Below are 17,529 nucleotides of genomic sequence, written 5' to 3'. Positions count from 1 at the left end.
CTACAGACCCAGAAAAAAAACGATGACCATGACAAGTGAGTACCGACGTTAGTAATCTACCTAGGCGTACACTACCTGTGCTTACAGTACTCCTGAATACAGAGCTCTCGAGTGTATGTACTCGTGATATAAGTACTGACAAGTGCCGTACTCTTGATTACATATTCTCGCGAGTTGCAAACGTTTGCGTTGGATAACTAATTCAGCTCCCGGAGTGTGTTCAGCTCCCGGAGTCTTTCAGCTCCCAGAGTCATTCAGCTCCCGGAGTCAGTCAGCTCCCGGAGTCTTACGCATTTTGTAGCGCCCGGTAAAGGAAAATTTAATGAGTTTGAAATAAGGGGGAAACCTGCGGCTTTTTTAATGACTGTGCTGCGGTGTGGCCTTTCACGTCAACCTCTAGTCACAGGGTTGCCATAGTGAAAGCCCGGTCGAGGATGGCCGACTTTGCTGCACATTCTTTTGGAGCATTTAACGCTGCTTCATAGGAGACTGCTAGCACGCACTACTCATGCTGAAGTCAATCTTTATCGGTGTTTGAGTTAGTAACCAAAAAGCTTTGGTCTGTTTAAGTTATGCCGTATAGTTATAAAGGAACCTTAGAATAAAATGCCACCTGCTGGAGACGTTCTTTGGCTCTCTGTCTCAGTCGAATCCCTAGACCTCATGCGGCAAATCGAACTCAAGTTGTTGATTACGGGAATAAAGTAGTAGAAATGATTTTGAATTCAAATAAATATGTGTACATCTGAAGTTGTGTGGGAGGGAGTACAGATTGAGAACGAGTACAATGTGTACAGATTGAGTACGCTTGTAAACGCAGATTGAGTACGAGTACAGGCGAATATACATGAGTTGAGTGCTCATGAGTACACATTGAACACGAATACTCCTGAGTACAGAATACGCATGAGCAAAAGTGAGTAAAAATTGAGTACGAGCATGCGGGAGAACGTGTTTGTGTACCAGTACTATTACCAATGGGTAAGTTCGAGTGTTTTTATGTACAGACAAACTTTTTCAGACTTCGTGTAACCGAGTACAACCTGAGGAAAAAAAGCTGATTTAGATTGGAGTTTTTCTGTTTCGCTGGCCTTGGCCTGCATTCAAAGGTAGGCAGTTCATATATATCCGCCAAAACAAGTTTAAAACTCGGATCAACATAAAACACAAGAAATAATCCTTCTCCTTGCACCACACAAATGTAAATTAAGGTTCACAGGCAGAATGAGCTGATTTCTTAAAAGTTAGTCTGATATAATGGGCTTTATTTCGATCACTAGGGGGCCGAGGCTCAATTTTTATGATGGAGTACAGATTCCGGATTGTTTTTGTCGGGTCGTGGTTGCAGTTGGCTCACAAATCAAAAGAGGAAGCTATTGTGGTGAGCAAAATTTTGTGACGCATTTCATACAACGTGATCGAAAGGCTATCTGCCTGAACAATATCTCCTGCTAAAGGATTGTTTTCGTCGTCTGTTGGTTGCAGCAGGATCGCGAATCAAAGAGGAAGCTATTGTGGAGGACACAATTTTCTCTCGTATTTCATTCAAATTGTTCGAAAGGCTATCTACCGGAAGGCTATTTCCAAATACCTGCACAAATTTTGGCTTAACCATTCAGCACATTTTTTGGGCAAACGACAGATGTGTTTGTCTTATTGTAGGAGTTTTTGTACATCCAAAACGTTATATTGAACAAGTGCAATTGTTCAGGATAAACTACCTGCGCTCTCTTACTGCGAGAATTGTATGTGCGATTGTCGTGCGCATGTGTTAAATAGTACGGTGCTCGTCACATCACGGCTTATATTGCCTTATCAGAATGATTTCCCAGCATTGCAATATCGTTAAGATGGGAACCTAACTTTAGAGAATATGTGTAAGCGTGGTCTTTGTAAACTGGCCGTTCCACACTGTTGTTGCACCGTTAAGCATGGCCAACTCTAAGAAGTTATGAATAGAAAAAAATGGCTGTAACTCTCGCGCTATCGAAAGCATCTTAATACATATGATTAAAGAATGGGCTTATAACACAACTTTTCTGTTAACCAAGTTTCACTTACTCGTAAACGGATTAAAGAATGGGCTTATAACACAACTTTTCTGTTAACCAAGTTTCACTTACTCGTAAACGGATGGTAAGTTTACACTGAAGTTGTAAACGTTTCAGAATAATAGTCTGCTGCCAGAAAATGGCTGTCTACGGTGGTAGTTTGGCTACAAATAAATGTCTTTAAGTGTTGTTTTAGCAGAAATCTGATAAAACAAATTTAATGAAAATCCGCAACTTAGACGACTCTATTATTATTCTGGACAGGTACGATGATCACCCTTTTTCACAGTGTAGCAGGGCACTGCATTTTGCACAATGGTCGCTAGTAATTAGTAGTAAGATCGGCCAGGGCGACATACGCCTGAAAGAACAAGTCCTAAGGCATAGTAGACAAGCTAACTTAATAAAAACTTGGGTTACTTCATACATTACAAAAAATAAAACTGCGTATAAAACAAGGACACACGAGAAGACGACTAGATACGACTGCGCCCAGTGTCTAATATTCTCATGTGTCCTCGTTTTATGCACAGTTTTCTTTTTCGACAAGATATCTGGACGATAATAGGTCGTGCCAGTATTTGCTGCGCTTAAAAGGCAAGGCTTCTTTAGGCAGTTTGTTGTAGGCTATGGCTGGTGTTAATCGTAAACGAACCGAGCTTTCTCTTATGTTTCCTTGGAAGATTAATCCTGAAATGAGCTTTGCTTAAACGAATATTCCTTAATGTTCGTTTTGATATCCTTGATTAATTACAATGGATGACCCACATTATAGAAGATTTTTTTGATAACGAAGGTGTTCATATTAACGAGACATGACTTTATATAGTCACAGCCAAATCTACCAGTCTACGTCCGGTGTAATGTGCATACTTGTCAACATTGTTGAAGATAAACCAGGCATTACGTAAATATAAGACAACCAATTTATAAATAAGTGATATTTGCAGTGGTATTTTATAAAAAAAATCAGAGATGCTTGATTTCTGCGAAAGTAAATTCTTCATTCACTGCAGAAAAAAAATCACTCCACCGGCGCCTGCTGTCCCCCACGCAACTAGAGCTTCTCGTGGCATTTTATGAAATAGGCAGCAACAGTTGCAAAAGGTTCCACTAGATTGGCTCCACCTTCTGCTTGGAAAGCATGTGGAGTACCGCAACGTGGTTCTATAAGAGTTGAAATAGGGCCCTGGATTCACCAGCGTCTCCGCCGTACGGCAGCGCTGGCATCGAAGCACCCGGCCTGTAGCAGTTGAACGCGGTAAATGTAGATTTATTTTTGCAAACCTTTGGCGTCTTTACCTTGGGAGGAGTGCGACGCAAGAGGAACAACATGACTTGAGCGGTAAAGTGAAGGGAGGGATTTACTTGTCCAATGTAGATAAGGACTATTGTCTTTAGCCGAAATTCGCAATGATAAAAGAGGTACGCCACTAATTATTTGTGGGGATTCTTTGTTGCAATGACGTGTTGTATTTTAGCATATATAGCCAGCAGCAGAACGTCCTCTGTAGTGTTAGAAGACTTGTAAGGAAAATAAATATTTAAGCAATAGTTTCTAAACAATGCATTTGTTTGTAAACACCTAAAAATAACTGGCAGATTTGCAAAAACCTTTTATTTGCGATTTGTAGTTAAAAAGGTGCTGTGTTTATAGTTTTATAATTTATGAAAATTTTGAATCTACCATTTTATGTTAGTATAAACATGCAGCAGTTACTAGGTGCGCAGCCTAGACTTGTAACTGTTGCACATATTTTGGCAAAACCCACCTGCAGTTCTGGGGGATGGTGAAGTTCATAAGGAATTAGTTATTACAGCCGTTACTTGCTTTTTACCAGCTTTTTAAAGACGACAGTCTTTCTTGGTCTATATGAATGAGAAAAATTTCGGTTTGTCTGCATGTCTGTCTGTCACTCGATTCAGGCAGCCCCCCAAAGCGAAACTAATGCCACGTAATAGTCTTATATTCTCCGAGCCATATCTAAACGTTTAATTCCGGTGTAAATGTTCATACTTGTCAACATTGTTGAACACGGGCAAGACATAACGCAAATATTAGGCAGAAAATGTACACATAAGGGACATTTGCAGTGTTCCTTGATTAAAAATTTAGGGATGCTTGCTTTAGGCGCTGTCAAATAAAATACTACATATAACCACAGAAAAGCATCGCCTGCTGTTGCCCGCCCTACCAGGCGGGAGTCGACATAATCTAACCGCTAGAGCAACGACAGGTTCCACTGGATATCCCCGTTCGCTTCGAACGCTCGTGGGGTAAGGCAACGTGGTTCTATAAACTTTGTAGTCGGAGGCCTCGATTCACGCGTATCTCAGCCGTGCGGCACCGCTGCATCGAGGTATCCTACTTAGAGCACTGGAACGCGGTCAAATTAAATTTACCTTAGCTAAGATCTAGCGCGCTATCTTGAAAGGAATGAGACGTGAGAGAAACAGCATGAGAAGTGTCTGGGAAAGAGAAGTTGTGCATTCACTTGGTAGGGGCGCCAGGCGACCAGAATCGTGCTTGCAAATTTGCAACGAGAAGAGAAAATACGTGGCCAAATTTTTCTTATGAGTGTATTTAATTGAACCGAGTCAATAAATTGATGCATGTCAATTCCTCCCTTCCCTTTTACTGCACTTTTAATGTTATCCGAACAAGAATGTGGCAGCTTTGTAAACTACGTAGATAATGGAGTGAAAATAACGAGGGTCGTTGCCAGTTAATACCGGTGTACGTGTCTCAATTTTTGTCGCAAGGTCTTAGCCTTGTTTTTATATTTTACGCAAAACGTCCTCTAAAAGTGGATTACAAGCTTGAAACAAACATTTGGTAAATGTGTAGCCAATGGGCACTTTATTACAGTGTACGTTTTTCACACCAATCTTGCAAGGCACGAAGTATTTCGTGACGTTTATCTACAGGGCACAAAGAACCCAACGCCGAGTAAGCATTGCAACTTTCACCGGTCTTGGAGGGTGCCGTAATTAAGTGCACGTGTACAAGTTGCACTAACCCAGCGGGGACTCTATGCCTGCCAACATGCGGCGACGCTGAGCAAATCACCTCTTTTTCCTGGTCGCCTCATCGCTATCGTTTGTTTCAGAATTCGCGCGCTTCCGGCGTCTTGCTGGACGTCATTACGCATTCGGTCAGATATTTGCTTTCCGCCAATTTGGAACAACCACGGTACTTCTGTTATGCCGTTCGCACAGCTGCCACCCCCCTTGGAAATCGAGTATTGATATTCGTTTCCAAATATATTCTACCCCTAACCTCCTCGGCCACTAAGCCGGCACGACACGTTTGCTCAGTCTGCAGCCGGACAGTCGTGGAATTCTTAGGACTACACAGAAACATTTGTAACTGTTTCGCATTCGAGAAATTTTAAATTTTCTACGGAATAAATGTGTAGTCTTAGGTCCTCGCCACTAAATCAAATCTTGCCTCCTTGTAGTAACGTAGCTGCTGCAGTCTGAAATCTTTCCGGCGCCTTAATATTTACTTGGGAGATTGTATTGGTATAATTTTGTGCATTAGGTGGCATATTTGTGACAAAGTGAAATAATCACCTTATCTGTGAATTTCAGTTCGTCGCACACTTTCCGAGCTTTTTCAGCGTGGGGCTCGTCCGTTAGAATGTAATTTGCATCTCCATCTTTCATTTGGTACAGCAGCTCCCCTGCAAAATAAAAATTATTGCTTCATTTAGATACAAATGCAGACTTGTTCACGCTAAGAATGAAGTATTTAAAGCAACGGCAGTTACGTCGAATATTAAAAGGTCGCATGGAAAAAAAACGCCTAAATTTTTCTACGAGTCGTCAAAGAAATGAGCGACCGTTTCCCAGCATTATTCTGTTATTAGTCTTGTGATGGTGCTGTTAGGGAAATCGCTGACGGAACAAACGTTCTCTACTGACACCAAATAGAAGCAAAAGTCGTTAGCCACGGCAATATGTTTGGATGGACGCAAACAACAAAAATGCCTCTGTTATTATATTTAATCCCACGGTAAAGCTAAGGAAGTGGTACAAAACAATCATTAGCACTAATCGTACAGGCCCCCCAAACCTTGACAGGCTTCTGTGTTCGGTATAAAGGCAATTACCCCAGCGCAATTACTGTGAAAAGTAGGTCAATATGTAAGCAAACAAAAATTCTCATTAAGCCAGCAGTACAAAAGAAGTATATATAGTAGTTGGAGCAAGTAGTCACTCAATGGTCGATACGCCCAGCGGAACTGGGTGTGTCGAAAGTAATATAGATTTGTAGCCTAAAGAAGTACAACACTCAGTTCATGATAAATAAAATGCTCTTATTCTGTGTTCATAGTTTACGTTACGTCATCTGCAATTCGGGTGTGTTTCAGCGAGTTTTTGCAATGAACTCGGCGCCATTGCTACTACACGTCTGCTAATTCCAACACAAAGTAAGACGCGAGCAACCGCCTACCTCGACAACGTATAATCGCCCCAACCACGCTAGCGGTGCGGTGGACCGCACCCTTTCAACTGATAACATAAAGTTTCTCAGTCATGCGCGATGGGCAGACGCACCCCTTCCCGTGATGTTAAGAGCTATTACAGCACCTGGAACACCGGACTAGCATGGTAGCGAGGACATACACCTTCCCGGTTGCAAGAGATAACTTGTCTCTACCACTGAGGAAACATGACGTAGTGTTGCGATTTTTAGAATCTCTTACATCGCTTTCGAGCACAACCAAGGGCGGCAGTGGGTAAGGGATAACGTTTAAACAAACCGCCGTAGGGTTCTCTTTTACACCGGAATTTTCTTTTCTGTTTACTGTGTTGCTGTAAGGTTTTTTTAGCGCTATAAATTTTTTGTGCGGTATAAGTGTGACAGAGAGTGTACTACCGAGAGGGCAGACACGTAATTCATACACTGCACCATGAAAAGCAAATTCAATTGAAATCAGCCACTCGTGGCATCCAATTTCGCTCAAGCGCGTGACTGGATTTCTTGTCATGCTCTTAGTTTCCTGGATAACCTTATTCTCTCTCTTGCTACTAATCATCTTCATACGGCTTAGCCCGTACTCTCACCCGTCTCTCACTGCTTTGAAGGGACAGACAGCCGATTTTTGTCGAGTATATATTCTCTACCCAAATGAAAGGGCATCACTTAGAGCACATTGACGAGAAACGGTTTTGCTGATAACGCCCTAGAACTTTTTAAATCGAAATTTTTAGATCTACGAGCCGTATGTGCCCCTCCTAAAAATAATGCCGGAAACCATTACGTAGAGTAGCTCGGCAACATACGTTTGTCTGTATGCGAAATCAAAAACGATATATAAAAAGTTGTCCCCAGCTAAAATTTTTAATCGCAGGCTTTCCTGCTCCTATAAGTGTTTTTTAATGCAATGGTCTATTTTGCACTAAAGCACCATCTGTTGGGATAGAGGATAGGTAGAATGTGGCTTCAGGTTGTGGAGGTGGGAAGTTCGATTCTCCCCGGGCGCGACGTTTTTTAGATGCAGAGCATCTCATTCACTTGCTCTGTCGCTCCGGCGTCGTCATCATCGTCGTGGTCGTCGGCGTTGTCCATCCCTCACCCTTTCTCCTCGCCGCGCCAGCTGCGCTCTCCGCCACTCACCCCCTCTCCTCTCCGATAGCGAACACTCTCTCGCGAGGGGCATTGGATTGGATTGGCTTGGATTGGATTGGATTTGCTTGGCTTGGATGGGATTGGATTGGATTTGGATTGGATTGGATTAAAGTGGATTGTGTTGGATTGTGTTGCGTCATAGCCGCGGCCGACGCACTGTGGCCGGCGCATGTGCAGTACTCTCTCTTCGGCGGTTTCCTCTCCTTCGGGAGCGCTGCGCATATAACCGGTGTGCCGTTCTCTGGCGAAGCAACGTCCACGCTTGGCTCAAACACCTAGAGTCCACGCCGCTTTACAAGTACGCCAACGTCGTCACCGGCTGGGACCGGCTTACGCAGTCCCCTCAACGTTATGCGAGCTATAAAACGCGGTCCCTTAGCCGCTCCGCTTATGCGTCGCATCTACACAGGGTTCCCGCGAGGGGAGGTTGGAGTTTTTTTTTTGAACCACCCGTTGGCGTATTTGGAAACTGAAATCAAATATTTTGGCAGAACAAACGCCCCTGAGTCAGGCAGAATTGTCAAAGCTCCTTCACTGGGTTTGTTTACTGAGCGTTGCCGTTGATTGTGGGCATGAAGGCTCAGTTAGCCACACTGAGAGCAACCCAGCCACGGCGGGCGGCGTGTCTTTAAAATTTTCAAAATAATGTTTAGAAATACATACACAATTTAACCTGGCACAAATATTTGTGTCAAAACTTTTTCAATGCGTGAATAAACGTTTCAGCAGTTACAGTAGCTGCTAGGTTTGCAGGTCACGTGACAGCGATACATATTGTAGTGCAAGTTTCGACACTACGAACTGCTACCCTTCCCATTTCAGGTCGTTTGCTGCCAAATGAAAATTATTTCCGCCAATTTGTTTAGAAATTGCTGATGGCTACCGGGCTATATAAAACGCTGGCTACCATATGAGCTAGAGAACATATACGCTACAAAAATCGGTTCTCCGTTCCTTTAACAATTTACTTCACTCTCCGCAAGTAGCACGCTTGCGCCATTTGAGAACGTCCCTTTGGCGGTCGAAAACCACAGGCATCGCTGGTGTTCCTATATAAAAAATGGGAACCTCCTGTACTTTAGCGAGCATATATCTATATCAAGAAGAACTGTCTGTTCGTGTTTGGTGATTTTATAAAATGTTTGTTGGCTTATCCACTACCTAAACTTCTTAATTTTAGAATATATTTACCCACGTCTGCGAGGACGATACTTCCACGCACAAAAAAATAAGGACCCTTACGGTGCTTTCCATGATTACAATGCGAGAGCCTGGAGAAACATTTGCACAACTGTTCCACACTCCTTTGTATTTGCAGGATTTTTCTCTCTTTCCTTTTTTTGTCTCTTCCACGAATTACTTCCACGCGCTTGTTCTTGCTACACCGTGTACGCGTGGCTTTCTTTGCTTTCGCTTCCTTCTTCTTACTGCGCAAGTTACATAAGCAAGCAAACCCAGCCTAGCAAAAACCATAGCTTCATTAGAGTGAGGGTTCTGCACGGCTGGTGTGCACCAGTTCTAGTCACATGGAAAACGTTCACGTGCCATGCGGCTTTGACCATTGGACTTGTGAATTTCGGAGAGCGCGCGCATTAACGAATCAATGTTACCCATTCCTAAAAACGGCTCTAGTAAATACGTACCACGCATATTGGATCAACAACAGCAAAAACCTTCGTTATACTCTTGCAATGTGCGAACATGGAACCGTTCGTAGTAAACTTGGCTGCTACTGTGTAGTCGTGGTTACAAATTGATGCGGATCACACTTGCGTTTCAAAAAAAAAAAGCTACACTAGGCTACATCTTTCAAGGTTCTTTCTTGCGTCGCCATGACCTTCAGCTTCCGATGTGCCAGCAGCGTTTGTGTTATCGCTTGTTATGCACCGAGTTTTGCCTCTACATTTCCACCTTTATAGTCGAAGGTTTAGCGGCTGCTACGCCACTGCCTTGGCCTTAATCGGCGGCTGGCCCGTCTCTACTTGCGGTTCACGACATACTAACCAAGTGAATAGGCAGCCGGTTTCAGCAATTGTATATGGAGATGCTGCGCTGACAGAGTTTACAATCACAAACATTAGAGCAACGCACAAAAATGGACCCACACTGAAGTTCTGATTTGCCGGAACACAGTTTATCATTCTCGCCATCGATGGCACGTCGGCTGGGCAGCCTATGGGTGCGAATCAAATGAAGGAACGATCGAATACAATCTCGCAGTAGATGTTGCCAGACTGACGGCGCAGGAAATGTTAGAGGTAACGTTCCCATTAGCACTGTGTAATGTGCTTTCGCTCATGGACCACACGGTTAGAGGGGTAAACGTGAGCCACTAATATTTACTCTTTGCACCGTCCTCCATATTCTTTACCGAGCAATAACAGCAGCAACATTAACAACGCTCTTTTTCCAAAAGGGGGTACTTCAGGTTCTCATCTTAATACATCAACATCAGCCCACACTTGAAACCTTCATCGTATGAAAAAAATTTTTTTTGCGAATGCCATAAAGCCTTAACAAACACGAACAATCAGGGCTGCAACTGTTCAAAAACGTGTAACGTGGCCATTGCACCAGTGGTACTGAAAACTAACTTACGTGAGTGTCCCCCGCTCTTAACTGAAAAATGCAAACAATTGTTGTACAATGAATGGGATAATATGCACCTGTAATGATGGTCTTATTAAGGGAAGTTATGTGTCGGATGCTCGACCGACCCCACAATTTCTGTTTTTAGGAAACACAAGATTAGAAAACACACGTCCGAATGTGCCGTACAGTGAACGCATTCGCGTGGGTTGCTGCGTTTTGCTGCTAAACATGAGCACATAAATATCACAGGACGCAGACAGCTAAGGTGGAATAAACATCTGCAGTCTTGTTGAACTGACATATTTTACATAGGGCATTAAGCAGGGCCGTTGGTTTGCTGGTTGCCCTAATTCCTTGTGGTTGAAAGCACAGTTTAGTGCCGTTTTCACAGCCAATCAAGTCAAAATCTGTCGAAGCACTAGGGGAAGGACACTATCCCAAAGAATAAATTACAACGAAACCATCCGTGAGGGCGTAATGTAAATATTTTGCCATGGTCCACCTTATTTTGAGATTACTGGGGAAGCAAACTTCCGAAACTAGAAATGAAAGAAAATTATATGCACAGCGGGGTAGAGTTGAAGATTCCTTTAGAGACCTCTTAGGTGTTCCATGATAGTGAAGATATGCAGACGCGAGCGGATGTTATTTTTACGTGATAACGTGGCCATTCCGCTGAAAAAAAAACTGAACATTGCAGGCTTCCTTGAGAATACGTTTTCTAAGCCCAACGTCAGCGTCATTGGTCTTCAAGAAACTATCATGAGGCTCGGTGTCGTGCGTGTGGGTGGCACGCTACTGTGCCGAGAACTTAACGAACGCTTTGCCTAGGGGTGTGGCAATGCTAACCATTGAGTTTTGCACGAGAGCACTATACATTGCTGTAAGTGTAAGCATTGTCAGAAACCCCATTTTTCTTCGACGAGCTCTCCGTACGTTGAACAACACTATTGGCATTGCAGTATGAAAACTGCCGTCCGGAAAATGTGAATGGATCATATGCACTCATCCTCGTCTGCACTTGCGCTGTGTGTATAGTCACGCGGCACGAGTGGCAGCTGCTCCACGGAAACATCGCCCTCCACCGATGAAGGCAAGGCAGTGGCTGGCGACCTTCCTGCGAGGAGCTCTTACTCCCGCCATGTAAATGTTGTAAATGGGTCGCTCACCCGGATTAACCGGTTCGTGTCACCCGCTCTGCCGGCACAGAATACAAATAATTGATGGCATGTCAGAGCAACATCCGTGAACATTGCGTACTGCATCGTATTTCTTGCATGACTTTAAAATTTTGTCCAATTTCCCAGCAGTGTTACGGAGAACTCTGTGGATATGCATCACTTTCCCTAAGTTATCCGCAGAAATGTGCGAGCATCTTTTTGAACACAGTAATTGAGGCTCCATAATTTCTCTTGATGTGTCATGACGTCACCCGTATAAGCAATTTACGTAGCGTTGAGTAGAATGAGCCCTTTTTCGTGATGGGTTTGGATGACAACGCTCAAACTCGAATCGCCGTGCTATTACAAACGCCACAATTTGGGGTCAAAGTTCCGTTACTTCAACTTTCGCCTTGCAACACTCAAGCTAAAGTTAAAGCTGGTTTCAATGTCCTGCGGCTATAAGTTCATGTTGCTAATCCTCAGAACGTGACCTTAGTCCCAATGTTGAACCGTACTAGTCCCAGTACCCCACGCATATAATGTGTTTCAAGCTTAGCTTAAGCTCGCTACAGCCCACAAAAAACCCAGGCTTTCTACACTATCAAGCCTATGGCGTGCTGCAGCCAGCTTCGCCTCGGTTTGAGGAACGCGTACACAGATTTGGTACGGCGCACCGCTAAACAAAACCAAGCTTTACCTTCCTAAATTTCCCCCCGCGTAAGAGCAATTTTAATTCAATGAAACAAATAAAAACATATCTCTATTTGTTTTGAATGGGCGAAGATTTCGGCCTGAAATACATAATCGCTATAGTAAAACCTCAGAGAACTTTTTAGAAACTAACGCATTGCTATTTCCAATACCGTGCGTGCCTTTATTGAAACCGGATTTTTTTTATTAACTTAATTCCTTGACTCGGGAAATATCGTCTCGTTCAATCTGCAAAATTATCATGGCAGGCACCCCATGCCATCAGTTCCATGGCCTGGTTGAATAACTCGAAGTAATAAAGCGTCTAAGCTTACATTAGTTGGAACCACTTGTGTATGCACTATTTCTTAAACATTACGTTAAATTAGAGCCCCAATTCCACTGATTTCTGCTTCATAAGAGCTTAACAATCTCATTAATGGCCCTGCGAGATTTTGCGGATTCTGATCCTACCATGATTTTTCATTTAAATGCAACAGCAATGGGCATCTGTTTAAAATAGCAAAAAATTAGGACCACGACAAAGTGCAACAGAACAGTGGTTAGTTATGCGACCTTAACAAAGTTGAAAATTAGCAAGTATTTTTGGAAAGGACTTGTCGATGGCAGATTGCGAAATGTTTTTATGGATTGAGGAAACAAACGTATTATCTTCTACTGCACAGAACCCTTGCTGTCTTACCTGTGTTGAATAAAAGTATGGATACTTTGGTCTAGCCCATTGGTTTCTGCAGTTCAGTTTTTTTGTCAACGCATGAGGGGATACGAAAACACTATGCATGATAAGGGAGACATGATTGATACCTTCACAAATGGCCCGCAAGTACGTTCTATCACATTCGTATTGAACGCTTTTGCTAAAAAATGCGCATTATCGTTTGTTCGCCGTGTCGTTTTGTGCCGTGTCTGTGTTTGCCCTTTCTTTCTCCTCTTCTGCCATTGCTGTGTTTTCATCATCAATGTTTACCAACTTCAGTAAAATCGACAGTTGGGCCAGTTTGTGTTGATACATCGTGATGTAGGGCTTGAAACGGGACAACACCAGAGAAGACATCGACTGCGCTAAACCACAACTGATTTTAATATAGGCATAAGCACAAATATAAACTCGGAATGAACACGTACCCAGGTCAACCCCCCAAAACTCCAGTTCAATAAACACAAAAGGGTACAGGATTAGAGATTCAATAAACACAAGGTTACAATGCGTCAAATGAAACACGAACACGTAAACATAAACCACAACGTGCAAAATTGAAAGATACTGTGCGTAGAGTTCATATAATGGCACGCTATTGGTATGTTTGGAAATCCGCTTTTCCCAACTTTGTTTTTGGAACTAAACCACGCGTCATTTTGGCTTGCATGGAAAGAAATCGCGCTATGTGTGTGTTCAGGTTCAAATATTTGTGTTCGCGCTTCATTTGTCGCCGATAATACACATTCAACAAACAACGCGCAAAACACCTAAGTTAATGCTTTTGATAAGTACAGAAATTTTTTGTCATGTATAGTGCCACCGACTCATGGCTGACACCCTTTTCATTGTTCTTTCTTATATAGAAAACTTGCATTATTTCCAGTGTCAATTGGCCGTCGTTTGTGTTCTCCGCTGTCGTCCATTTCAAGGGCTACCTAACGATGTACACCAACTTCTATAGTTTACCGCACTCAGTTGGTTAGTAAAGTGTTAACTTGATTTAAGGTTCTGTCTCAGAATACTTCCCAGCAAAGAGCGATGCGGTGACAGGTATTATTGACACAACCACCTGGGTGTTTATGCGTGCACGACAACAGCGATTGGTGAACCCCGTTTTGTCCCTCACTGCTCACTTTGCGTGTGCATTAACAAGCGCATTGCCACGCAGTGCAAATTTTCGGCTAGATTTCTCAAGTGGCAATTTTTCGTCAAGTATGCGCCCAACTTCCTTCGGTTTTAGTGCGTGTTGTGGGCGCCACGGGAATGAGCTCGACAATGTTAGCAATCTCAGTGCTGCAAAGTATAGTGCCTTGAACGGCATCATCAAACAATTGCGTGCACAAAAGCGCGTGTTCATTTTCCAGCTCTAAGCAAAGGAAATGCGAAGTGCAGCAGGGGGTTACGTGCAAATTAGATGTCTAGAAATGACTGATAGGTCAGAGGAACGATGGATAAAACCTTCTTTAGTAGCGGCAGCATTGTTTTGTGGCGCCTTTGTTGTACAATAAGAATTAGTGAGCTGTGTCGGCAATGGTGAACACCATTTGAAGACTAAAAAAACATACCAAAAAGGTAAACCTATATGTTGACGCTATATGTCCTCTCACGTCAATTCTGTCGCTGAACATCACTCATTTTTTTGTCGTGATTGATAAAAAGCTCGCACAGCTGACAAGTATTGGGGTCATCAGCGTCATCTGCCACAGTAATTCACAAAGCAGAGTGTAGGGCCGGCTTATTGTTTTATGTTACTACTACACTATAGAAGCCCTATTATTGTGCAAGGCAAAGCAGTAGCGAAAACCACGAACCCTTCAAAACACATTACGACAGAAAGTTTTGTTTGGAGTAGTCATACCTTTCCCGATTTGCAAAAGCAAAATGACGAGGTTATCCCTCTTGTGCTTCTGCGTCTAACGATTGGGTAGCGTCTTTGGTAACCTAATATTTTATACCGTCTTAAGAGTGAGCCAAGTATTTGCCCTCTGGTTTGGCCTCCTGGAAGATTCAGGTTTTCACCGCATGTGTACAAACTGAGTATGACTATATTCCAGGAGAAGTTTACTGCGATAATCCTAAATGTACAGTGTTTCTATACCGCGTCTTCACTGTTCTGAACAGGCACCGCAAAGACAAAATAGAAAAGCATGTTAGAATACATATGTAAAATCTAACCAGCGCTCAGAGTAGAAACCAATAGTGTTGCGTTCGCGCAACCTCAGGGCGTGTTAAATGCCGGTACCAGTCAGTGTAGTTCAAGGTTGCATGATAGTTGACCGTGATTTCACGTGAGTTGAACAAGAGCACCGCGGCGACTGAGAAGTGCGAGCATAGGAAAGATGCTGAGTCACAGTTCCGTAGTTTGCCCGTCGAACAGCAAGTCCGTCAAAGAGCAGCATAAAAAAAGAAAAAAAATGCAAAAAGACACAAAGAAAACGTAGGAGTGAATGAGTCAATCAGCATCTCCAGGTTCGGCTATACTGCTTTGCCCTTCAAATCACTAAGAAAATTTAACTACTATGAGCAATTAGGCTGTTTCCTCTGCACAATACAAAAATACGAATATTAACATTGCCATAGTTGCTGAGAGCAAAATCTGCGCACCTGCTATACAAGCAATGTGGTGTCTCACAGCGCGTGCTTAAACTGAGCCACTAAGGTCCCGGAACTCAAGTATAGTACCTTAGGGCAATTTCAATTTAGGTCAATTTGATCCATAAATAAAACGTAGTGCCAATTGTTTTGAAAACGACGATGACTATAGGATAAAACACCTTAAACCGGTACAGTGAACTTGTCAATGTGGTTTACTATTGCATCAACAAATTAAAAGAAACACGATAAAAGAGAAACACGAGTAGACTCGACGAGCGCGCACTACCGACTAATTGTAGGTAACGCGGATCCAGTGTAGTGTTTTTCCGCCCTCGTGCATAGAGCTCTTAATTTTTTTGATGCCATGAACTAGTGCGCCCGAAAAAGCATTTTATTAAGTGGCATTGGTTATTGAGTGGCTTTGATACTCACGATGCGTCAGTGACGTCTTTGCAAGAATAACCGTTGCTCCAGCGAAGATAATACCGAACATCGCAACGAAGCTCTCCACGCAGTTTTTTATGTGGATGCATACGTGATCACCCGGCTTTATTCCCAGGGCCTGGTATCCAGCGGCATAGCGCTCCATCACGCGAAGGAGTTCCGCACGTGTGTAGGTCCTGGTGTAGTCCATCTGCGACATTTATAGAAAAAATGACATTTATTGTGAACCAAGGTTCCTTATCAAAAATAACAGAACGGTTCTTCTTTACCAATGCCAAACAAGGAATATTTTTAGCCAGCTTGAGTCATCTAATTCGCTATTCTTTGCAGTCACTAGAATGACCAAAGCAAGTACATTATTTATTGTTTCTGAATAACTTCTTGCTGGTATTGTTAGTCATGGTTTAGCACACGATTAGTTGCGATAAAAACAACACGCGATGTACGATGTATTATTGTACCATGCTAGTATTTGCAAATAAAGGTTAGCACGTGTTTTTTGCCTGTCCGTGTCGTGTTTCTCGTCTATGGTTTCTTAGCGTAACTAATCACACTATAACGTGATCTTTTCATGAAACCTACAAATGCTACGCGGATTTCCGGAAATCAGAACTCTTTCATCTGATATGGGAACTGTGTTGCAGGCAGATAGTGGGGCGCACACCATATAAATGGTTATTAAAAATCTGGTTCAGTTTTTTTTTGTGCACGCTAAACTGTCGCAGAAAAACCTATAATATTATTCCAAACACTTTCTTGCTCCAACTGGTGCCTTTGCTATTTGCAAAAAAAGAATAAAATAAACGAAAACACCTAAGCACTATTTATGATGTAGATGACGTGAATGCAGTCATGTCCTACTGACGGGCGTGTTCTCTTCTTACCATCATTAGTTTTTATTCGCGTATTTTGCGGCTCTCCGTAAGCATGAACAACACATCGGCTACGCGTTATTATTAACCCTTTATCTCCATAAAGGGCTACGCAGGCATACATGCAAGGCGTCGTAATGGCCAAGCTCAATTATTACCAGTCTCCTTTCACCAATGGGTACAAGTGAAACAAAAAGGGCCGTTGGGTCAGTTGTTTCGGATTCATATTTAAGAGCACTCGGGACGCCATGGGGTGCAGAGAGATGCAGGACGAGCGCTGACTAAGAACATATTTTATTCGCACAAAAAATAACACGGGCATGCGCGCGCCTGTATACACGTAATACAAAGAGACCGAGAGAAGAAAGATGCGAGCAGGCATTATCAGCTCATCTCGAGGAAATTAATCTCACAATCTAGGACCGCAAGCGCTGGCACGCTTACACAGGCTCAGGTTTGGGGATTGCAAAGTGTTCACAATTTTCCTTGTGCTGCAATCGCTGTTGCACATAGTTTATGACCATTCCACCATATTGCGAACTTCAGACACACGTGGAGCAATAGGTAGACAAATACGAACAAGGAACTCCTCTTAACGAGCTTTTATGCTCGCGCAGGCAAACATTGAAGCAGTGCCCCGTCTGCCCAATATAAAAATTACCGCACGAAAACAGACTGGAATAACACCACATTGATTTTGCACGGACCGAACTGGTTGTGGTGCACGATTGAAGAGTCGAAGTGATGGAGAAGTAATGTTAAA

At 43.0% G+C, this 17,529-nt stretch overlaps 1 protein-coding gene across 1 annotated transcript in view; it reads right to left on the bottom strand.

Annotated features, from left to right (window-relative positions):
• The window catches only part of LOC144163848 (uncharacterized), an 86,170-nt gene that overhangs the window by 52,608 nt on the left and 16,033 nt on the right, over positions 1-17,529 (bottom strand). The window contains exons 3-4 of the mRNA XM_077694531.1: positions 15,883-16,084; positions 5,628-5,737 (exon numbers count right to left, since the gene is read on the bottom strand). Coding sequence (XP_077550657.1) covers positions 5,628-5,737; positions 15,883-16,084 — 312 coding nt within the window. The remainder of the gene's footprint in view (positions 1-5,627; positions 5,738-15,882; positions 16,085-17,529) is intronic.

This window comes from Haemaphysalis longicornis, unplaced genomic scaffold (assembly GCF_048455015.1).
Source record: "Haemaphysalis longicornis isolate Haplotype H1 unplaced genomic scaffold, Haemaphysalis longicornis Haplotype H1 scaffold_13, whole genome shotgun sequence".
NCBI lineage: Eukaryota > Metazoa > Arthropoda > Arachnida > Ixodida > Ixodidae > Haemaphysalis > Haemaphysalis longicornis.
The sequence above is the reverse complement of the archived record's forward strand: the minus strand, read 5'-3'. Positions and strand labels throughout refer to the sequence as shown.